Here is a 23,848-nt window from a genome sequence, read left to right as displayed (position 1 = left end):
TAACCTAACGAGCATGTTTTTGGACTAAAGGTGGAAACTGGAGTACCCAGAGATAGCCACACATCCAGACATGAACTCCTCATACTTGGAACTTTCTTATGAGCTTTCTTATGTTCAGCCCTGACTTGCATCATATCATATTGTATCCTATATTATTGTATCAGATTGTATTGGCTGTTATGGTATAGCATCAAATAGTATTGTATTGTATATTTCCATGATATGTTATCCCATCATATGGTAGATTATTGTGCTTTACATAATTGCATTGCACTGTGCTGTATCATATTATATTGTATCTTATATTATTGTATCATTATATCCTGTGGTAATACATTCTATTATTCTATTGTGTGCTTTCTTACGGTATCATATTGCATCATATCGTATTGAATTATATATTAAATCAGGGGTTCTCAAAGTATGGGTCGGATCCCCTGGGGGGTCGCGAAACATTAATGAGGGGTCCTGAGATGTCTTCTAGAATGTTTGTTTTTTTAAGTTTTCCAAAAATAGTACATTTTACCCATTATAGTAAAAAACAATATTGACAAAAATAGAAGCTAAACTTGAAATAAAACCTTGAAAATAGAAAATGTAATGAGTTTCCTGCCTTTCTTTTAGCCAGATGACTCCTAAGTTTAGGGTTAGCGAACAGTTAATCATCAAAAGCATCAGTAGCAGCAGGTTAATTCATAACAGCACAGGAAACACAGATACAGGCTCATATAGGTAGGCTTATTTTCTGCAGACCAGCTAAATGAAGCCACATTAAATCACTTTGAGGGACAGTGGGGGTTGCGAGTCTTTGATATCTATATTTTGGGGGTCATGGCCTGAAAAGTTTGGGAACCCCTGTAAAAGTAAAGTATGGTTTCATGCTGTTGTTGTTAACTATATTCCTCCGCTTTAAATCTAAGAAGCAAACAGCCTCTTCAGAAGTTCAGAAGGTTCCTTTGACCTTGTCTAGTTTGTGCTGTCAGAGTAAACACATTAAGGAGTTTCACCATCTTCAACACGACTCTCTTTTGATTTATAGACACTCATTTGATAACAAGACATGCATTAAGATCCTTTTCAAAGACAGAAAAGTGTCATAGTTCACTTTTAAATTGGATTGAGTTTGGACTTTTATTTTAAAAAGGTAGCACATTGTGAATGCAGTGGAGGTCTGATGTGATGGTCAGTCATCCTTGATTAGTGTTTCTGTTTTAAAAGCTCTATGCATAATGCCTCCCAGTGTGCCATCACTCATGTTATGACACTCTTCCTCTGCAGCAGATTTAGCTAAACCTATTCTGCACTGAAGCCTGAAGAGGGCTGTACTTCACTCACATGCATGAAAAATAAGTAAAAACTTTAAACTAAGAGTTTTACTCCCTCAGTTGGAACATTCGTCTCCAGACATCCTGAACCATCTTTTAATCTGTGACGGCTTCAATAGCTGTCAGTTATGTCTTCTGCTTTCACACAGGCAAGGTTTCACTTTAATTATTCTCCTGGAAGTCTCATTTCAGAGTAAAAGCTTCTCAGTCATTGGTTATAAATCTTCTCATTGCCTTAATGTAAATGACCGCTAGCTAATTTAAACTCCCACCAAAGCAGAATCATAACATTTAAGTGTGTCTTAATGTGTAATTATACAAGTTCCAATTAAGCTGATTAGCACAGTAAATCACAAACAACTTCCCCGCAGCCTCCATGCAGCGGAGACGCAGTGTTTCATCCACTGATTAAAAGGAGCTCATGATGAAGACTCTGAATGAGACTTTTGAGTTAAGATGGAGGATTTAAGCAGACGCAAATCTGCTCCTCGAGAGACTAGGAAACAATGACAGAGCAGAATGTGACCCTGCTTTAGTGCAGATCAGCACAAAGTAGTTCTGCTCTGAAATCCTCTTTCTGCAGCAGTATGTGAGAAGGTGTAGTGATGCATGTTAAGTGTAAATGAGTCCTGTTTTTGGAAAGAACAGGTTGATACAGAGACGGGATCAGCACCAACGATTACGACTGAGAGGCAGAGTGTAGGCGCCCTTTATGAAATACCACACACCAGAGACTCATCTATCTTTTGGATATTCTAAAGGGTAAATTTCATCTTGCTTTTCTCACTATGTGTTGCCAACAGTGTTATTAGTTTTAAAATAAGCTTTTAAAATGTCCTACACTTCACAGAGTCTTATCATGGAGCCTTTAGTAGCCTAGTTCCATGTTGCTCTGCCACATGCTGAACCTTACAGCAAACCTCTCTGTTTACCTCGGACTTATGATGCATTTCACTGCCTATCATATTCTCCTCAGGCACATGTTGTTTTAAAGTCTTGGTTTATGACTTGTTCATAAAAAGCAGCCATTAGAAGTGCAGCAATAATACTTGGTTAAATAATCCTGGGGGGGTTTCTTGTCCATTAAGCACACAGGACTTCAACATGTCAATGAAAGAGTGCAGAAAGTTAGCTTTAGTCCAGAGGCGTGCTGAGACTTTTCTGACAGGGGCGGCATGAAGCTGCAGGCACACGCAATACTACATATCAATTTTTACCCTCCCTGTCTTCACTTATCATATCGACTGTATATTTCTTTCTGACATTTAAGTATCACACACATTTTATATTTCATCTATTGATTGTCTATTGAGGGCGGGGTGCACCCTGGATGGGTCACCAGTGTATCCCAGAGCAGAGAAAGAAGACATACAGTTACAGTTAAAGTACTTACAGCAAAAAGCAGATTGTTTTGTCAGGGTTTCTGTTCAAAGTTAAGTTATATTAAAACATCTTCATCAAAAGAGGCTACCTGGATCTAAATTATGGTCATGCAGGCTAAAACTGTTCACTAGATGATGCTTCTCCACCATTCATTCAGACACAGCCAAACACAGAATGCAAATAGTCTACTGCAGCTAGTGTCAACACCATACATTATGCATGATTTAATATGTGGGCATTTTGCAGATTCATATATGAATACCACACCAAACACATTTACATAATAACACCAATAAGCTGGTATCAAAGTGTTCACAGCAGACTCATGAGCACGTAAAGCTTTCCTCCTTCAGATTTTAGACTCCTCCAACTCAAATATTGTCAATGCCACTTCTCCTCAGTTAAACTATGTGTACATCACACACTTGCACGACACATATGATCTGCAACTTATCCCATGACTGGAGAGCGAATAATACTTTGATTTCACAGGCATGCATTCTGGGCCACAAATAAAGGAAACTGGTGTCAATAGGCCAGCCTGCCATTGGCTCTTAAGACTTAGGGCGGGATGCGCATGTGCAGTGAGATAAATATATTCCTCATCAGTTCAGTATCCTAACAGAATGAGGAACCTTGCAAGCTTGGTCGCTTTGGTTACTCCTGTTTTCCTTTTTGAACAAGAATAGAAAAAACACTTGTTTTGCCATAGTTGCCAAAGAGCTGCCCTGAGTAATTTCCCTGGTTTTCCTGTAGAGGCATCAGCAGTGCATAAAGGCAAGCCAGGCAAGGCAAAGGCTCAATTTAACACACATTTTAAACACAAAGGCAGGTCAACATGCTTTGATAAATATGATTTAAGTTGGCAAAGGAATAGAAAAAGATATTTGAAAACAAGGAGGAATAAAATCCAGAGAACTATTGATTTTCAAAACAAATTACAATTTAATTTAAAGTAGTTTTTTAACTTGTATCATTTTGTGACCTTTGATTTATTTTGAGAGTATCTTGAATTTTCTTTGCTTTTTGAGATAATACCATGATAACTTATAATAATCGTTATTCTCATAACAATTATGGCTGTCATTAAAAACGTAAAGCAGTCCAGTGTTGATTTCTTTCATAAATTGTTTGACATCAAATGAGGAAATCAGGTTATAAAGTTTGTTGCAGCTCTGAGATTGATGAAACTGTGATTGGGAGCTTTGGAGGTCAGAGCACTGAATCTTTGTCAGTCAATTTATGGTTTAATTTGAGTTGAACGGTGGGCTATAAACACAGCAAATACTGACTGTGGAGCTCTTTGGGTGTAAGGGACAGATTTAGGGTGGAGTAAAACTGAAAGGGGCATTACTCTGCCTGCTGGTGTCAGTTTGACTCTAATAAAACTTCATACAATGGAAGAACCAGTTTGAACAGAAGCAAATGTTAGGAATAAAAATGCAATATATAAATAAATGCCAATTATCATAATACAAATTAGGCAACTCAGTGGGGGAGCCTTCTGATTACGCGCTGCACAGTACAGTCGTGCACGCGCGTGTGTGCATGCGTCAGCGGCGGATAAGAGAGGTGAAGCATCGCAGGAGGTGTCAGGCTCACCATGCAGGGCTGGCAGCTGCTCCTCTGCGCCTCAGACCCGGAGAACCTCCGCCGCTCATGTTCCTGCTCAGAGGCTCATTAAGCGGACCATGCGACTCTTCAGCGTCTCCACTCTGCTCCTCTTCTTCTCCAGCTCAGGTATGGGCACACAGCCTTCATCTCCCAACACTGCACGGGATTTATAACGTGTCATTTTAGGCAAAACTTCCAAAGCAGCGATTTTTTGGAGCAGGAGCGCGATGGCTCTGTGGATGTGAGACGCAGCGCGCAAAGCTTGGAGCCTCCGCCGTGAACAAATGTTGTCCTGCTTTAAAGTTAAGACAAATTCTGGTTTCTGCTCGCCATCACGGTGATAATGGATGGGTGAAGATGTGATTTTTTTTACATTAGACTCTCAGTGGGTCTCTTTTGACACCCAGAGCGATGGTTTTGGCTGTGCGCTCCTGTGCGTCTCAATGATCCAGGCAGGTTCTCATAAAGACTGCTGATCCACAACACAGAGCGCAGTCTGACGCTAATCATGAAATGTCCACCCGAAACGGACCCCCTGTCTCCTCTTTAACAGTCTGCAGTGATCTGTGACACTGAAGAGGAGCGTTTTTTCGTTTACTGGCAGGTCTGCCCATGGCATCTCCTTTATCGGTCGCGTGCAGCAGTGGTCATTTGTTGCAGAAGCTCTAGTTCAATCATGTTAAAAATGCTTCTGTAGAAACAAAAGTAGTGCGCTGTTGTTAATTGCATTAAAATATAAAATGTGATGAGGAATGGACAGACTTAAGTGGTGCGTTAAGTGGTTCAAATGATATTTTTATTGGCTGCTTCATGTTAAAAACTCATACAATACGTGGAAGCTCGTCCTTTCTGGAGACAGCAGCATGTTTAATTCTGCAACAGATGCACGTTTGCTTTTCACTAAAATAATACACCTCAGTGATTTTCATTTTTGCAGGACTCATGCGGAGTTATTGAAATGAACTCAGGATGCATCAATAATTCCCGTTGCTAACTCTTGAATGGCAACGTCACTGTATGACTTAATGTGATGAGTTCACAGTTAATGGATAATTTCACACATTCTGTCATACGCTTCAGTTTAGTTTCCAGTATCTGTGTAACTTTATTAAGTCTATCTGATGAAATGTTGCAATTAGAAACCAGTTGAAGAAAAGCTTTATCACTCCATGTTCTTTTAGAGAGGCTGATCAATCACAAGGATTTAACTCTGAGTTTTATATAGTTTGAATCCAGTAAATGTGATTGTATATCAACAGATGTTTGAAGTGGGCTAACTAAGAATTCACATTTCCTTAGAGTCTATGTTGGAAAATTTGGAGTGACTGGCAATAATAAACTAGACCTTGAAAATATCCAATGTGAAAAAAAACACTCTAAAGACACTCCCCTGAACACATGAGCCTGCATTGCATCCATCCAGAGCTTCAGCCCCACATCAACATACCAACCACTCTGTCACTGTTGTTTGAATAGAGGACTTTGGTGGATTTGCTTATGCGCAATACACACAGGTTTACAGATAGCAAATCATCATGAACCATTCTTTAGTTAAGAGGTATTTAAGTATATGGTTTGTGCTCCCGTCGTCACCAATGCCATTCTTCTTTTCATTTCCAATGTATGACCGCTGACAAGGTCCAACTGTAAATGCTCAATGGATTGCACTTTCCTATACAACAACTTCTGGCCAATCAGAGCACTTTGAACAACTGTTACATCCGCCCTTAAACACACACTCTTACACACTGATGGCAGATGCTGTCTCGCTCATTTGCACACATTCACACTGAAGGCTTATCTTTGGGAGTAATTTTAGCATCATGTCAAAGAGGTCAGAGATCAAAGCATGAACGAGCAGGTAAAGACTTTTCTGTCAGATCTGAGTTTCTGAGAGTTTCCAAAGACTGGTTGCACAAATATTAAACTATGCATGCTGTTACTAAGCAACATTTCATTGAGGTTATATTAAAAAACAAAACAGTTGCTGCAGTCAGAACAAAATGATGATGAGTTCATACTCAATGACCTGATGAGTTTTCTTTAATGAAATCTGATTTAATTAGAAGTTATAGTAAAAAAAAGTTAAGCAACAACTAAGTCTTACAGACGATGGAGTGAAATCAAAGACAGACATGATGAAATGTTGCAACAACATGCTGCTGAAATAAACCAGCAACTGAAATGTGGCTAAATAATTGAGGAAGTCTGTCACATCGATTTGAAACGGTCAAAAGTAAAAAATATTCAGCAAACTGAATCTGAGTCACTTAAAGATGAAACTTTCTCTGTGATTAATATGTAAATGAGAAATGAGCAAGTGTTGGGGTGTTGTAGACTGATAAAACTGATGGATGTTAAATGTATGTATGTGTGTGTGTGTGTGTGTGTGTGTGTGTGTGTGTGTGTGTGTGTGTGTGTGTGTGTGTGTGTGTGTGTGTGTGTGTTTGTGTTTGTGTGTGTGTTGCAGGGCTGGCTCTGCAGATTCAGTGTTACCAGTGTGAGGAGATGACACACGACTGCTCCACACCAGAGTTTATTGTGAACTGCACCGTGAACGTGCAGGACATGTGCCAGAAGGAGGTTCTGGTGAAGGATGACGGTAAGTCACATCTCTGGAGATCACTATTCTTACTTTTTTTGACTGTCAGGGCATCTTAGAGAAAAACACTGCAGCTTAACTGATGGACAGTAAGTCTCACATAATTGGGAGCCAGATAAAGCCAAATCTGTCATTCAATATTTGAGAGCAGATCTGATAACTCAGGCATCAAATAAAATACAAGACATGCTACAAAGAATCACTTATCTGCCTTTGCAACATCAATTCTCGACAAACAAAGCACATTCAACAAAATCATTCACATTAAAAATGATCAAAGTTTTATCAAAATCAAACCACAGTGTCCCACAACTTCAGAGTCCTCAGAGCAAGTCAAATTTCCAAAGTTCCTGAACGGGATTGTATTTTAAAGTGTGTGTGTATTTGTGTGTGTTTGTGTGTGTGAAGGTTTGTGAATGCAACTTGCATTTTGGGAGAGGAGAGTCCAGGCTGGTTGAGCTGTCACTTTCCAGCAGAAGCACCATTGAAGCACAATCTTGATTTGAAAGGGTTGTGAGCTCATGTCCTGTTGGGTTAAAGTGTTGTCTTCAGCCTCTGAAGTCTGAAGTGTCACAAAAAACCACAAGGATTGAAAAAAACTGTTATCCAGGTAGCACCAATTCCTCAAACCCCCCCCCAGGTACCCTGCACCTCTGATGCTCCTCTGTTTCCCCTCACAGACACAGGACACATGTGTCAGTGATTACCTGTCCTCTGCTGGGCCACACCCACTCTCCCACGGAAGCTCTGCTGCAGGAAAGCTCTGCTGTTTTTAGCTGGCTGCTACACGCTCCTACAGAGGCTTATTGCATTCCCTTGAGAAAAAACGTCCTCTGTTTTTCTCAATTGATGAGATAATTGTCTCAGAATAAAAAACAGTTCTTTTTTTTATGGATTAATGAGATACTGATGAGCGCCTCAGTTGGACTCCATTGGGAAGCTATCTAGTATTTTAAGCATCATTTTTTTTTGTGGTTTTAATGATTTTTTCCTAAAAACTTTTCTTGTAATTTCAAGATAATCATATTATTTATTCAGGAAAACTGCTTTTTTAAAAAAAAAAAAAACTCAAGTAAATGCAACTCGCTTCTGTTAAATCTGGATGGATTGCCTTTAACCCAATACCAACAAATGAGGTTTAGGTGATGATACAGATGTGGGATCACATGCAGTCACATCATCAGGATGCTCAGGCTGACACATTTTCTTAATTAAAAAAATAATATTGTTTTCTCAACAAAAAGCCGCTCCAATAGGGGCAAAGAAAAACCATTTGTATTACCGACTTGTCTGGAGTGTAACACAATGACCACATGGAGTGAGCTCTGCAGCCTCTCAGGAAGCAGCCAGACTCTCTGCTGTGATCTGATCTGAGGTCAGCTGTAAAGGCTCTTCAGTGCTACATAACTATCATTAGAGGGCGGGAGTCTGGGTCAGTGTTTGAAACAGAAGTCATGGGTACAAACTTTTCCATTTCCTGTGTGGTGCAGAATCAGAATCAGAAATACTTTATTTTTCCTGGGGAGGGAAATTTGGTCATTACAGAGCTCTTATAAACAGTATGTAAGAAAGTCAAGATATTAAAGCTAGTGTTGGTAGGTAGATTTAGATACACTTCTTGTTATACTGGTTGAAATTATCTATATGTGCCGATGGCAATCAATACATAATGTGTTCTTAAAAAAGAGTGTAAAAAAAAAGCCTCTATCTACAGACGGAGTAAACCTTGGAAAACACCAACCAATCCCTGTCTTCAGGAGCCAAATTATGAAACCAATCAAATCCCGTCCTGACGTTCTACCCGCCTCCTGCACGTACATTTCATTATTGTTTGTGTTTTTAACTTTCACTATGAGAATGTTTTGGTGTTTTCTTTTGGTGTTTTCTGAGTGAGACATGAGTTGACGTAGTGCAAAACAAAAACAATGTGCTGAGGACCGGTTTTGAATCAGTCACCATCATATGGTCTTGAATCAGTGGCGCTCGTTCATGTAAGCAGGGGCGTCATTTTGGAGGAGCTCCGAGGGGACAGGGGGGGAGGGGTTAGACGGAGTCCTGAGGAAATGCTACATTCAAATTCATGCTAGTTTTCCGTGACTACCAACCCGAGCTTTAAGAAGGAATAAAATAAGATATACTGTAAGTACAAATAAAATAGAATAAAATAAAATAAAGTATATACAGAAGCACAGAGTTGTTCAAATTGGCTATGTACAAAAGCGCTGTGAATGAAGGTGATATATACAAGGATAATAATACCAGTTTACTCTTACTTTTTGACAATGCATTATGTGTTGGGGTAAGTATTAAAAGTTCAGTCTCAGCACCAGATGAACAGAGACAGAGATGTAAAGTCGACAGAGCTGGGCACACGTCAGTTAATCCATTAATAGTATCAGTGTTATCTGTTTATATAAATGTAAATCATGATATTTTATAGCTCTACATTGCTCTGTTGTTGTTGGCTATCATCGTGTGGTAAATGTATTCTCCGTCTCTCTCAGATAGTAGTTTCTGTGGCACTCATCATTCCGTTTGTTGTGGCAGAGATTTGCTAAGAAGTCAAATTCCTTGAGTTGTGCACACCTGAACCTCTGCTCTGAATACGTGAACAGACTTCTAAGCAGTGCTCATTCACCATTAGAGTTTTCAGGCTTTGAGGGGGTGTTCATTGTAATGCTGCCTCTTTAGTAATGAATAATGTGTCTCTGCTGTGTTTACAGGCCTATTTGCTGAAGGTTGTTAGATCCTAGACAATAAAGGTCACATTTACGCCCCAGGTCTACTTCGTTTTCACACCCAGCAAAAATTGAGGGTCATTTTTTCCTATCTTTACTGCTGATGAGAAAAAGCAATAAGCTGCTGTCTTTGGAAATGCTGCTCTGGATCTAAAGTGCAGGCACACGGCTCTATAGAGTCGACAGCTCTTTAATAAGAAAATTTTCGCATGAATGCTCATGTACATCCCAGCCTTTATCTCTGAGTGTTATCATTATTGCCGCTCTGCAAGAAAAGGAGGGCTTAGAAACTCAACTGACCGCACCTTATTGCTATTTCAAATGCTATAGATACATTCAAAATTGCATTGCCTCCTTGGTGCTTGTGTTAAAGTGATGAGAATAAAAATCAGTTTGGCTAAGCTGAACTATACCCGCACTGTGAGCGCCTCTAAAGTTTTGACTCTGCATGCACCACTACAATGTAGATAAAGGACAAAGAAGCGCTAACATACGTCTTCACTTGGGCTGGTTTTTGTCACCTGATTGGTCTCTGTATCTGGAGGGCATTTCTATCAATCTTCATCACCTCTGCAACATTGATCCCAGCTCAGAAAGAGGCTGCCTGCCAAAACTTCAGGGCATTACTCAAGAGTAAAAACCCACCAAGACTCTATTCAATGACGGCCATTTTTCTTCTGTGCAGCATTAGACAAGACCGGCTCCCTCTCTGAGCCCATCTTCTATAACTATCATCATGGTTCCTCTCTGATTGTGTCTTGAGAAATGACATAAAGTGCACTATTACCTTGTTGAGGATGGCTTTGCTCCCACTGCATTTGAAGGAGTATGAAGGTCACATTTCAGCATGTCAGCTGTCATTTCACCGTCCTCTGCACTTAATCCAATGGAGGGGAAAAGTGGAGAAATGATGGAGGAGAAACTTGCCACTGTTCTATTTTTTAGAGTTAATTTCTGAACATGAGTGACTGAATTTATGAAAAAGCACACCATAATACTCTGAAGGGCTTTCTGTAATCATTGGAAGTGATGTTAAAGCAGAGGATATGACAGATTGCTATCATTTCACCACTTTGATTGACTGAAAAGTAAATGGATAGCTATTCAAAAACTCCTAAAATTACTTTAAACTGATCATTATTCAATAGAAGAGATTTGGATCTATTGAAACATTTGGTAACCAAACTTAAAACGTTGAGTTGAACTGGTTTAATGTTAATTTTAGCTGTTTTCTAACAAGAGTACATGTTGTTTCAACTTAAAAACACAGCCGGATGTCTCTACAGAGTTTTACTTTCTATTCATATCTCAGTTACTGATCCATCTAGAGCAGGGGTTCCCAAACTTTTCAGGCCGCGACCCACACAGTCCCTCGATGTAATTAAATGTTGCTTCACACTTCATTTAGTTGTGCTACATAGCTGAGTTTTAGGAGCAGGACCCCACCTCAACCAAGCCTCTTCCGGCTTTCTTATAAATTAACCCCCCCCTCCCCCCTCCCCCTTCGTTCTCCGATTCCACACCCCTACCTCCCTCCCCTTTTCATCCTATTGCTTTCTTTCCTACTTTAAAGGGCTCTTAAAGAGGGGTTCATTGTGCCCGGAGCTACGGCGGATTCCCTGAAGCTTCCCCAAACCAGTAACGGCTAGAAGTTCAAAGTCAAATTCAGAATCACTATTCCAGTTCAATCAGTAAATCCTTGTTAAATTACATCCTGGTCCTTGCTAGTGAGCTAGTCTGCAGAAAATTCTAGCACATGCAGCTGTGTTTCCTGTGCTGTTATAAATTAACCTGATCCTAGTGATGCTTTTGCATAACAATGGGTAAAACATGCAATTTTAGATTACTTAAAACATCTTTTCAAAATTCTGGAAGACTTCTCGTAACCCCCCTTTAGTGTCTCGCGACCCCCCAGGGGGTCCCGACCCCCAATTTGGGAACCCCTGATCTAGAAGGCGTGAAATAAAAACAACTTGTCTGTTTTCTAGCGTGTACTTATGATCAGGAATAAAACAGTTAGACATTCTCCGGTTGATAAAAGCATTTGAGCTTCCATTAAGAGAGGAGAGGTCAGAAAAAATGGCCGCCCTGTGAATATTGTGATTGCCATGAGGTGAAATTAGACCCAAGAGTCCTCTGAATCTCTCTGCATCAAATTTAGTTAAGACAGGTTTTAGACAGTCAAAGACAGAAACAGCAGACGAATGCTCTGTCAGAATGTGTAATGGGTGGATGGGAGTCCTGCTGCTCTGCTCGGTCTAACAGACCACAGAGCAGAAAGCAGGAGTCGAGCAGCGTCTGCACTCGTGTCCAGGATTTCACAGCTTATCTAAATTAGCTTTTGTAATTGACAAAAGTTAATTTACTGTATCAGGTCAAAGGAAATGAGAACGTGGTTTGTCACAGTGCTGAACATTAATTTGGATGAACAGATTGACTGTGTATTGCTGCAGAAGTTTGTTTGTGATTTGGATAGCTGTATGAAACACAAAGTGTAAATAGACTTCAGCTGTGAGGCTTAAGATGTTTCTCAAATCAACATTTTCCTTAATTATCTGAGTTAGTAATGAGGAGCTGAAAAGTTTCACCAACTTCTAGTGAAAGTTTAAAAACGCACACATAACCTGCATGACATTCAGCTGATCAGGCCGTGATCGACCCTCATGGTCACTTGTACACTGCACGGCAAACAAAGAGTGATGGAGCCGAAATTCTTCAAACTTCAAAATCAGTCCTGCTGCTCAAAAATCAGACAGATGTGTCCTCAATTGCATGCTGTAAGAGGCTTTTCCATTTGAGCAAACTGATTCTCCTATAGTGTCCTTTATCGGCCTCCACATCAGTGTTTTTTTCCACTCTTAAATCAGCCTCAGCCTTCATTAAATTCCAGCTTTATCGGTAAAAATACCTGTAAAAAATGTCATCATCCCTCAAGACCATTTATCTAGACGACATCTTTATGTTTGCTCGTATAACTACCGCCATCTATTTTCACTGCGTTGTCAGGTTTGATTTAGACGGATAATAAACTCTGCTGAGAAGACTGACACAGATCTAACATACAGTAAATATTACTCCTCATCATTCAAGTTCATTTTCCACTTAAGTTAAGGAAAGTCCTTCAAGGTTTCATCTAAAAGTGTGATAAAAAGAAATGCATGTCACAAAAAGCAGTTAATAGGATCTATTTGGATCTTGGCTTGATTCTTTGAAGCCGCAGAGATGCGAGCAGCAGCAGTGATCGTCTGATTTATTTTGGTGGAAACGTCTCGAAGTGAAACTTCTCCAGACATTCTGACACCTCACACTGCTAACTCTTCCCTGTGCAGCTGGCTGTGCCGATTCTCATTAGACCAAACTGTCAGTGCGCAGAACTTGATACTTTGCCCTTTACCCCGATAAATTAACTCAACTGCAGAACTACAGTGCTGAATCTTTGAATCCCCACTCCATTAATATGAAATACACCCAAAGACTTCAAACATGATTGTATGTCAATGTTGTGCTCTTTAAGATTCATATGCATTTAAACAAATAAAGTGGTTTAATATTATTAAACCTTGTCGAGTGAAGGTTTGATTAAAATGACTTTTCAATTTAAGACAACAAATGATCTACAGAGGAGAAAGGTGCAAGCCTTGGCATGTTTGTTGCAGGCAGTGAGACTGTCCATACCATTGACTGTACACAGAATAGACAACATGGCCACACTACCTCTGTGTTTTTATCACACATGCATGTGCTGGACAGTACTTACTGCGTTCCCAGGACTTTTTTATGCTTTCTGTCCCAAAAGCTTGTACAGAAATTGTGAAAAGGGATTTTAGGTATTCTGCACCCTCAGCCTGGAATGTATTGCAGAATGGCTTGAAACTCAAGGAGCTGGTGTCACTGAATGTTTTTAAATCTAAAATGAAAGACTTTGAAGTTTAATCTTTAGGATGGTGTTGTTTTTAGTGTGTCTTGCTACAACTACCTCCTAGGTAACGACTTTTTCGGCGACAAACGTTGTGCTTGTAAAGTGTACTTCATCTTATCTGTAACTTTGTGGGGTTGTTTTGCTGCTGACTGTCTCTGCCAGGTCTCACTTGAAAAAGGGATCTTTGATCTCAATGGGACCAACTTGGGTAGGTTAAATAGATAAATAAATAATGGCTTCATTTACACCCACTGTGCGGCATGAGGTCTAAAGACCACCTCAATGGGCGCTGACATTTTGCGCCGGTGCAGCCAAGGCGTGCCTAATTCTGTGAGCTGGCTGGTAGAGCTGTGGGACTGATGTCACACTCTTTCAGCTAACCAAACAAGCATTTACTTACCAATGAGATGTCAAAACACTCAGGTGTTGACATTTCCACTGCAGACACTCATGGATGGAAAGCTCAATGACTCTTGTGTTAGTGTTTGCCATGTTTTCTCTCTGCGTTCCCTCTTTACTCTAATAATCTGGTAAAGAACGCTTAAGGAGCATTTGTCAACAGAGCTGTCAATCAATCATATTTATAAATAGTAAAACTAAACTTAAAAAGAAATAGCTCAAAGACATAAATCAGCATGACAAGAACTAACTATAACAAAATAAACCATGTTTCTGTCCCAAAACCAGTCAGCAGGGGGAGCTCTAACTCATGTGGCTTCACAGTAAGTGATAGCTCAACCATCATACATGTAGCTGGCAGGGTAGAGGTGACAGACGGTGCTAAAAAGAGCTACACATCTGCACAGATACTGCTCGCTACTGAACGCAATGAAGTCTTCATGCAGGAACATGGTTACATCTTATAAACTTGGAGACTCATATTACAGATTTTACAGCACTGTTTAATATATTTCATGATGTTTTATTGTTTTTTTTGTGTATTTTAGTGTATTTGACTTTCAGTTATAACAAATAGTCTATCTGTATATGGATTACTTTTGAGGAAGAGCCTTTTATGATCATTAAATGACTATCCTCTTCACTTTCTATGAACTAAGATATCACAAGACCTTAAAATAACCTAAATAAATACATTATACCTTTGTTTTGGAGCACAATGGGCGATGCGTTTTCCCCAGCAGGACTGAAGTGTTTCCTGAGCCTCTCTTACAGTGTTAGTATTGTATTTAAAGTGTTGCACTGTCCTTTCACATTAATCTACTTTGACAGCTCCGCTCTATTTGTGGCTGTGCTGTGTTAGATGTGCTAGATTGTTATTTCTCGTGTCCACACAACCCGGGAGAGTAAAAAGAAGTCATTGAAATTCTGTCCTCAAACACACCTTCACTGTTACAGTTTGGGAAGTATAGCTTTGGGTCATACAAATACTGTGATAGTATAATAAACCATTTCACTGCAAACCCTGACTGACAGTGTGGGAACTTTTAGACGTTTAGAAAACATATTTAATTTTATTGCATTAGATTCTGATCCTGTCAGCATGTTAGGAGGTTAAAATCACCTGTGAAGTTACAGCACTGTACATACATGAGCACCACGCCTCTCTAAATGAGAAGGTGCACTCATCAATTCTGCTGTGGTGGGATCACTGCAGGCGTCTACCTTAAAAATACCTGAAACTCACCTGCTATTCATTCAAATTTCAAATAAGCAAACATCTTGGTCTATTATCATTAGCTAGCAGCTTGCTAACAGTAACAGTCCAATAACTTTAGCATCTCCCTTACTTTTCAAAGTGTTTCCAGAACAGAAGTCTGTTAAAGTTTGAGGTTGTTCCTGCCTTCTCCTCCATGGTTCTATTACAGATCCAAGATGTTGCTCTGCTCTTATTTGTATTTACTCTGAAATCTTAAAAAGAAAATCTCACAATCCCCGACAGCTATTTAAACATTCTGTTAAGAGCTGTTGCTGGACAAGGCAAAACGTGAACATGCATGCACGTGAACACAGGAGTCCTTGCTTGAAACTGAGTAAATAATTATTGCCTTTTAAAAAAGATGACAAAACAATAACAGAGTCTTCATCAGTCAATAAGTCCTCCTCTCCATCTTGTGATTCCAAATGCAGTCGGTCCTCAAGTCCAATTTGAGTCACTAGTCCTGAAAATCATGACCATCATCTCTGGCTCTACAGGAAATACCCGAGTACTCTGCTTTCTGAAGCCTCTTTTTCAATGACAGCGTTCCTCGAGGCTTCATGATATCTCAGGAACACCTGAGGGAAGGAATTATAGTGATGACTAATGTAGACTCAGACTCGTGAATTCACTGATTGGATTTTAGTGGTCAAAGGGCTCTTAAAAAGTGTTTTTGGACACAACCTATTATGACACAAAATCATTTGAATGCCTGATAGGATAAAGTGATGGATTGATGTTTTGTTTCCTATCTCAGAGGTCAACTTCACAGAGACTTCATACATCCTGGAAAAGTATTGCCCTTTTCAAGGGAACTGAATAACCATTGAAAAAGAAATATTTCCAAGTTTAGCTCAAAACTCCTCGTGGACTTTCTTTTTCAGACAAACTGAGAAGATTTTGTAGATTAGAGTGTTTTTCAAAGTCTGTATGAAGAAAACAAAGCCAATCTTTAATTTTGTGGGTGCTTTCCCTGAAGTGACGATTCATTAAATCTGCTATATGGTGGACATAGGAGCTAAAACATAATTAAATACACAGCTCCTCCCATCAGAACAGTTAATTCAGTCAGATGCAAAAATACTTTGTGGGTGTTAAAAGCTTTTACACAGATGTCTTCCAGAGATTTCCTCAGCGTTTTGAACAAACAGGATAATTAAATGTTGAAGTTGCCAAAACAATGATTGTGAACAGACTGAAAGAAGTTGCAGTAAATAAATGTTTATCTAAAGATTTCTCTGATCCTTCTAATTATTCTGTACTCCTTTAAATTTCCGGACAGATGGTTCAATTTGAAAGTTATTGACCTCAATCTGCTGCAGAGTCTCTGCTCTATTTCTTTCTTTCCCGTGTTTGTTTTAGAAATCCCAGCTTTTAGACGAGATGAGTTTTGAAAGACGGAGGGAGCAGAGATCCTCAGACGGCATGATTCTGACTTTATATGAGTTTAAAGCTGCTCTGGAGAAAAGTGTGCAGGGTCATTGTCTGTGAAATGAGATGGAATATCACACGTATTGATTTAAGTTCTGTTATCTCAGGCCGTCAAACTTGTGATATATTTGATTTATTTATTTGTGCCTGTAGTTTTAAAAATACACACCTGCATTCACATTAGTGCTGCCAAATATTTTGCTTGTGCAAACGTTTCTCCTTTCCTGTCGCATCTGTGATTTCTAAACTTAATTGTCAATCTCTTCCCTGATTTTCATGTGACTGTTTATCAATGCCGTGAAATTACCTCAATGTGTCAGGTGGATACCACTTATGACTTGGAACATATTACTTAGACGTGATTAAACTATTTTAGCAAGATGGCCGCCGTGGGATTTGAACAAAAATAAAAGCTTATTTTTCCAAGAGACTGTATTTGTGTAAGTGGGTGTGTGCAGACATTTGGGCCACCCTGTTAGCTGGCTAAGTCATTAGCAGAGATTGAAACCGACTTTATCTACTCAGACTGGGTTCAGAATTCAGGAGTTCAATGCATTTATTTGCAGCCAAAACCTGATTGAACTGAAGTTAAGTTTCAAGGTGAAAGTATTGATGAGTGTTAAGAAGTTGAAGAGGAGAGGAGCATTGCTGCGGGCGTGCATGCTAATAAATGATCCATCTGATTGGTAAGTGATTGTTTGAGGAGGGAAAAGCCATCAGATCTGTTTTCTCTCTCAGTGACACTCTAACTTCTTCACCTCATTTTCCACTGACTGCCTGCGTTATTGGTCGATGTTTTTCTTCTATTAATGCTCATGATAAAAACAGTCTCTTTATACAGCTTTCACCTTTACTTTTGGTTATTTCACGAGTTTGTCCTGAAGGTTTTCTTTGGGTCATCGTCATAATATAATCAGCTACTTTGCCGGTAAACCCTGAATAAAAATTACACACATCCTCAGAAGTGTCTGACATCATTCAACAGTCACACAGCTCAAATCTGAGATATAAATTCAGCGTGAGTCAGGTTTTAATCTCCCAGCTTTGTCAGAAGACGGGACATTTCCCCGCAGATCTCTGCAACATTTCACAGCATGTTTCCCCTGGATTACTCAGCACCTTCTGGGACCTTCTCTGATATTTGCAGTCTGAGGACATGGAAGGATGCACAGATTAAATGAACATGCAGTTCTGTTGGTACTACTGTGCTGGTATCCGTTGCACACCGTTGGCTGCAGAGAGGAGTCACACATTATAAGGGTTACTGAAAGTTCATGAACTCGTATCTAAATTCCTTTGAAGTAAAATGTCAGCCAAATGTTAAGGCCTCCCTCCACTAATCCTGCAAACAACTCTGACATGTTCCAACAAGCTTTATGTACAGGATACCCACAGGATCCAAAAAGTACTGACTTTAATATTCTCTAAATAAAGCTCCAGAGTGAGGCATTTTATTTACAGATACTGGATTTAGTTTGCCAGGATTATTTAACCCTCCATATCACTTTGTACCCCAGAGTCCTCGCTCTTTATTTCACTATAATAAAATGAAAGCCCAAACTGAGTATTGTGGAAGCTTTAAAGCTCCTGTGAGGAGTTTCGGCTCGTTATGAGAAAGACTGATATTGATATGGATGCTTTTTAACAATCTACAAAAGCGAAAGAGAACATCACAAGAAGAACGACAACTCCTACGGTTGTTTTGGATGCCTGTTCCTGCTCCCACTTTGTCAGTGTTAGATGAGGTCATAGCACACTGCTGACAGTCTGTGTTTACATTTTCCACAGCAGAGATTTACAATGAGTAATATGTTTGATAGTTAAAGGAGAGCAGGATGAGATTTATCATCATAAAACAGGACAGTATAAACGAAGATTGTGTTGTCCTGACCACTGAGGTCAACGAGTTTGACAGAAACTCAAGTTCCTCTCAGCGGCTCTCTCAGCTGTCATCAGATGTTTCCAGGACAGCAGAGTGACAGGAGTCAGTTCACTAAGATTTTCATTTCAAACACATGCTCAAGAAAGTTTTGGACATTTCTATTTTACTTTGAAGGCCTATCATCATCAAGTGAAGTATTTGTTCTGTTGTCTGACTCTGGATTGTAAACCCAAAAAGCAACCTCAAAGCTGAAAAATGAAGCCAATGAAATGAAACTGCAATGTTTACTGCAGCTGCAGAACATTGTGTTTGGCATCCAGGCTCTGACCTCATCACTCCTCGTAGTTTTAATTTACATGCAGAAATTTGAGGCATGATAAGATGATATAGCTGGCCCCTAGACAAAGCCTGCAGGTGGATGCTGGGAACTGGTGAGGCTGAAAGTGCAGGATAGTGGTTGCAGAGGAAGAGACCAGAAATCTTAGAGTAAATGGATCACCACATTGTGAGGATATGGTCGTCAGGTGTTTGTGAAAGTGACGCAGGTGCCTGCCTGAACTTTAGCTCACAGGTGTAGATTCATTCATGATGATTGATGACTGAAAGGTGTGGGTGTTGGAGCTTCCAACCATCTTTCGACTTAGAAACCAATAGGTGACATCACTGAGACTACATCTATGTTTTATACACTTTCTGTTTTTGAACTACAAAAATGATTTGGATCAAATATTTAGTTCAAAATCTATAAAATGTAGTTTGCTATCATCAAAGACATTCACTTAAGATGTTGGTGTCCATGAAAAGTTATTTACAGCATTTTAAGTGCTGTCTGTTGTGTATTTGTTATTACTGACATAACAGGAGCTCAAAATGCCACACATTAGTATCAGATAAATATTATTTTTTAATGATATCGTCTTGTGAACGTCAGTTTTCTTCCATATTTTGGAGCTACAGTCCTGTTTTTAAACTCTTCAGGGGTCTGAAGGGTAAACTGGTCACAGCTCAGGGTCTTCATTGAATTCCCTCATTGTGTGACGTGAGTTAGAGCTGCCTGGTGGAGATAAGTCAACTATTGTGAGATGGTTTCTTTTCAGAGGAGCTTTGACCGTCACTCTAAATAGACTTTTTCACTATTTGGGGATTTTTCTTTCACCGAACCGTCACATTTATTTTTGCACAGACTGACCGTGAACAGGACAGAGCCGGGCTGATGTCACGGGGAAAACTTTCAATCATAAAGTTTTTATTCACAGAAATTTAAGCCTCGAGGTTACTTGAGGAAAGAATTAAACGTGTCTGAAGGGGATTTAAAGTTGAGCCCAGTGTTGTCATGAAGACACACATTTGTAGAATCAGAAAACAAAGGAATAACTTTAGTGCTTAAAGTCACTGAAGGCATCACAAAACATCTGTGCAGTGTTAGAAGAAGGACGCTGTGGGAAAAACCAGACCATTACTGATTTGCTTCTACTGTTCAGGTCAAGGCGCTTGCTCCTGTGAGGATGTAGTTCTGGGTTCTAAACCTGTTATGGTCTCTGATGTGCTTGCAGATACTGCAGATGATGATAAATAATATGAGTTTGACTGCTTGTTTTGATGCATCTTGTCAAGATACAATTCAAAGTCTTGATTTACCGTCACAGTCACTCAGGTGTTTTAGGATCTGGCTGATCTGGAGCTCTGCTGCGAATTACATGCAGCCATTAAACTCATCATTTCCTGCAGAATATGGATGTTTTGAGCCAGATACAGATAAGCCTAAGAATGTCAATTTTACATTTTTGTTTTCTAAAATGTGCCTTTTATACACACCTGAGGTCAAGAAAGGACTTAAGGAACTCCTGTGCATGCAGTAATGTCCATTGGGCTGTCAAAGTCATCATACTCATCATACCAAATGGCTGAAATGCCATCTAAATGACCACACCCCATTATACTGATATTTATCTTATAACAGCAAACCCTGCAAAGAAAGAGGGACATCAGTTTTACTCATTTATGGTGACAATTCTTCTGCACACAAAGGACAGCTAAAAATTATGACCATAAAAGATCATCAGCCTAATTATTCATCCTCATAAAGCTGCTTCCTCATTGAGGAAGATTAGATGTTATTATGCTCACTAACGTACCCTGTCCCTCTGTCTTCCTGTCTTTCTCTTTACTCACTTACAGCCCCTAATCCTCTGATTTCAACCCTAACTCGTCCTTTTATTTCTCTTTTAGGGATACACTACCGTAAGTCCTGCGCCTCTTCAGGAGCCTGTCTCATCGCTTCCTCTGGTTACCAGCAGTTCTGCACCGGCAAGCTCAACTCCGTGTGCATCACCTGCTGTAACACGCCGCTGTGTAATGGACCCCGGCAGAAGAAACGACCACAACAGTCTGCAGCTTTCCCCGTGGGCACACCACATGTGTGGCTGCATGTGTTTGTCCTCCTACTGTCCTCTGTGCTCTGCTGACAGGCCGTGAAAGACTGAGGTTAAATGTGAAAAAGAAGCTTCTTTGTCTTGACGGTGGACAAATCATGACACAGATAAGGAGCTGAAGACTCTGACATGTATATTCTTCAAGGCCTGTGGAAACTGTGTACAGTATCTGTCCTCTTGACTGCCTGGGTTTATGTTGCAGCTTGCCTCCAAAGCTCACAAGGTTTAAAAAATCTACACAGCAGAGAGAACTCAAATCCGTTCACATCTCATATCTCAAACATGATCGCTGCGAAGCTACAGGAGCAGCTGAGGACGGGGATGTGGAGGACGGTGTCAGGGATGAAACAGCTTCTGGCTATTTTGTGGGGTAGCAGGTGGCTCAGTCTCATCTGTCTTTGTTTACTCTCGCGCTACAAGGACGAAGACAATGTTTTTCAGGGAAAGACCCGGAATAATCACCAGTGTTGCTGTAATTATAAGTAGAGAAGACGGTGTATGTTGTATTTGATAAATGAAACCAGCTTGTTCTCACTCCCAAATTGACAAAAACAACAGCTCTGACTGAAGCCCAGTATTTCAAACTATGAAGCCTTGTGGTCCTGTGAAGCCTCTCTCTGGACTTTCTTCTACTTTGTTGTTTTAATGTGATGTTTATGTCAGTTCATGACGTAAGACCAGCGCTTAATGCTGTAACTAATGTGTTTGTAACATCACTGACTAAGTAAGTTTGTGCGTTTCATAACATAATTACACATTTAAACCAAAAACATGAGTTTGGGATTTTTCTTTCATCAAGCTGCAGAAAATCCTCACGTTTATTTATCATCCAGCTATTTTAGATACTTGATTCTGATTGGTCAAAACTCCAAAATATAAAAAATATGTATTCTCATTACAAAAGTGAAGCCAAGAACAGCCTGATTACACACACGTCATATCAAATCAATCAAAAAGAGTCCAAACATTGCCCCTCTGCCTGTTGACACTGTGGTAAAAACATTAGTGTGGTCTCAGGCTTAGTGTTTTGTGTAAAGTTAATACATTTCAGTTTGTCATGATTGCTAAAACAGGTAGGAACACTGCTGCTTCTTCTTCATGTCCTTTACATTATCGTCAAAAGTACAGTTACAAAATAAGTAATTGTAAAAGTATAAAATTATACACTTTCTATGACAGCTTGCATCAAAACCAAGATTGTGAAAGCGAAAGGCTTGAAAAGTGGAGTTCATAAGTCCAATGGTGGCGCCATGACGGCTCTGTACTTCTTTAATACAGCCTATGAAGTCGAGCTGTGAGGCCTTTATGTCTAAACTTAATATTTGAGCTTTTGTTTGTTAATATTATTAAATTAAATATCTATTTTAGGTGTCCCATCACATTTTCAGCCAAGCGTGATTTGTCAGTGGAACGTCTGCCTTGACTCTCGGTGTTTAGTGTGTAAAAGATATATATAATTGTTTCTGGAATCGCGACACATCATCGATTTGTTTTCCTCTTCTCTGTTGCATTAAACTGTACAGCACATTATACTTCACTCTCTGATGGTACGCCTGTCTTTGTTGTGAGAGTGAGGTCAGACTCTTCAGTGAGTTCAACAGAAGTGTCTGTGTTTGAAGCGACTCCTGAGTCACTTTGCTGCTGAAAGGTTGAAAAGGAGGGAGGGCTTTTCTCCTGAATAATGGTGGGCCGGTTAACCTTACTGCAACGAAATGACCTTATCAGCAGGGGCTGGAGAGAGCGTCCAGACACAGCTTTGGAGTTTTGCAGCGTGCGCTTGTTGATGTGTTCAACGGTGAGGCGACACCGCAGCACCTGCACAAAAACCTCCCTGAACTGTCTGGAGGAGAGGTTGTAGAGGAAAGGGTTGAGGACAGAACTGAGGTAGAAGAAAGTGTCAGCTACAGGGTGGAGGGTGACGTAGCTCCGGAAGTAGGAAGTGGTCCAGCGGGACTTGGGCACGGCGGCCATCATGAGACGACGAATCTGGTTGGGGAGCCAGCACAGCATCAAGGATCCCACGATGAGACCTGAAAGAAGAGTCGGAGAGAGAGAGAGTTAGAGACACAACTCAGGGAAAGAAGAGGTAAGAGTGAAAGCCTCAGCCACACTGAGAGACTTTCAACAGATGTTGAGAATGTGAGAGAGCCCACACATGATGACAAATAATGACAGACTTATCTGTTTTGTCCTCATCATTTGAAGTGCAACAATACCAATGGCCCCTGTCACACCATGATGATTTAACCAGCGTATGCCGGCGTATAAAAAAATAGGCGAGGCTGTGGCGTACGTTGCATAAGTTACAGGTACGTTTTGTATAAGTTAGAAGCACGCTGAAGCACACTAGTATATGTCGTCGTATAGATCATACGTCCAGCATACGCCTGCCATAAGTTGTAGGTAAGTTATGCGATGGTTGACACACCTTCACATGTAGAGCTATGTGTCTGTGTGTGTGTGAGTGTGAGAAGCCTTGGAGCCCTCAGTCAGTGTCAAACAGCAGAGCCTCTGAAACAGAAGCTGAAGCCAGCATGTCGGAGTCTGGTGGTGTTCAACGATAAAGCTGCTGTTGTTGAATTAAATGAAGTTCAAATTGTTACGTTTTTGAAAGCGCAGTCAATAAGTGTAACTTCTTGTAAAGACCAGAGGCTGTGTTCCTGCTGGTTTTACTCCTCTGACACTCTCCAAGGCTCATCATACAGAGAGAGACTGCAGAGTTTTTAATAACACAAGTTTTTCAATCACCAATGCAATCTAATTTCAAAATGTATAAATTGTCATTAACGAGCTGGGGGCCTTTTTAGACACTTCGTCTGTGTTACTACGCTGCCGCGCACTTTGCACAAAATGACTATAGCTGGG

At 40.1% G+C, this 23,848-nt stretch overlaps 2 protein-coding genes across 2 annotated transcripts in view; one reads left to right on the top strand and one right to left on the bottom strand.

Annotated features, from left to right (window-relative positions):
- Nucleotides 1-4,209: 4,209 nt before the first annotated feature.
- On the top strand, nt 4,210-21,758 carry LOC117820148 (ly6/PLAUR domain-containing protein 1-like). The gene is made up of 3 exons (XM_034693820.1): nt 4,210-4,448; nt 6,793-6,924; nt 20,781-21,758. The coding sequence occupies exons 1-3, from the start codon at nt 4,400-4,402 to the stop codon at nt 21,014-21,016; spliced, it is 417 nt and encodes a 138-aa protein (XP_034549711.1). The 5' UTR covers nt 4,210-4,399; the 3' UTR covers nt 21,017-21,758.
- The window catches only part of gpr39 (G protein-coupled receptor 39), a 28,823-nt gene continuing 26,730 nt past the window's right edge, over nt 21,756-23,848 (bottom strand). Inside the window, exon 2 of the mRNA XM_034693819.1 lies at nt 21,756-23,013. Coding sequence (XP_034549710.1) covers nt 22,511-23,013 — 503 coding nt within the window. The 3' untranslated portion in view covers nt 21,756-22,510. The remainder of the gene's footprint in view (nt 23,014-23,848) is intronic.

The sequence above is a fragment of the Notolabrus celidotus genome, chromosome 10, assembly GCF_009762535.1.
Source record: "Notolabrus celidotus isolate fNotCel1 chromosome 10, fNotCel1.pri, whole genome shotgun sequence".
Lineage (NCBI taxonomy): Eukaryota > Metazoa > Chordata > Actinopteri > Labriformes > Labridae > Notolabrus > Notolabrus celidotus.
This window is presented reverse-complemented; position numbering and strand designations above follow the sequence as displayed.

Coding starts and splice junctions, on each gene's coding strand:
- LOC117820148 (XM_034693820.1), top strand. CDS start 4,400: ATGCGACTCTTCAGCGTCTCCACTCTGCTCCTCTTCTTCTCCAGCTCA. Junction 4,449..6,792: donor CCTCTTCTTCTCCAGCTCAG/GTATGGGCACAC, acceptor TGTGTGTTGCAG/GGCTGGCTCTGCAGATTCAG. Junction 6,925..20,780: donor GGTTCTGGTGAAGGATGACG/GTAAGTCACATC, acceptor TTTCTCTTTTAG/GGATACACTACCGTAAGTCC.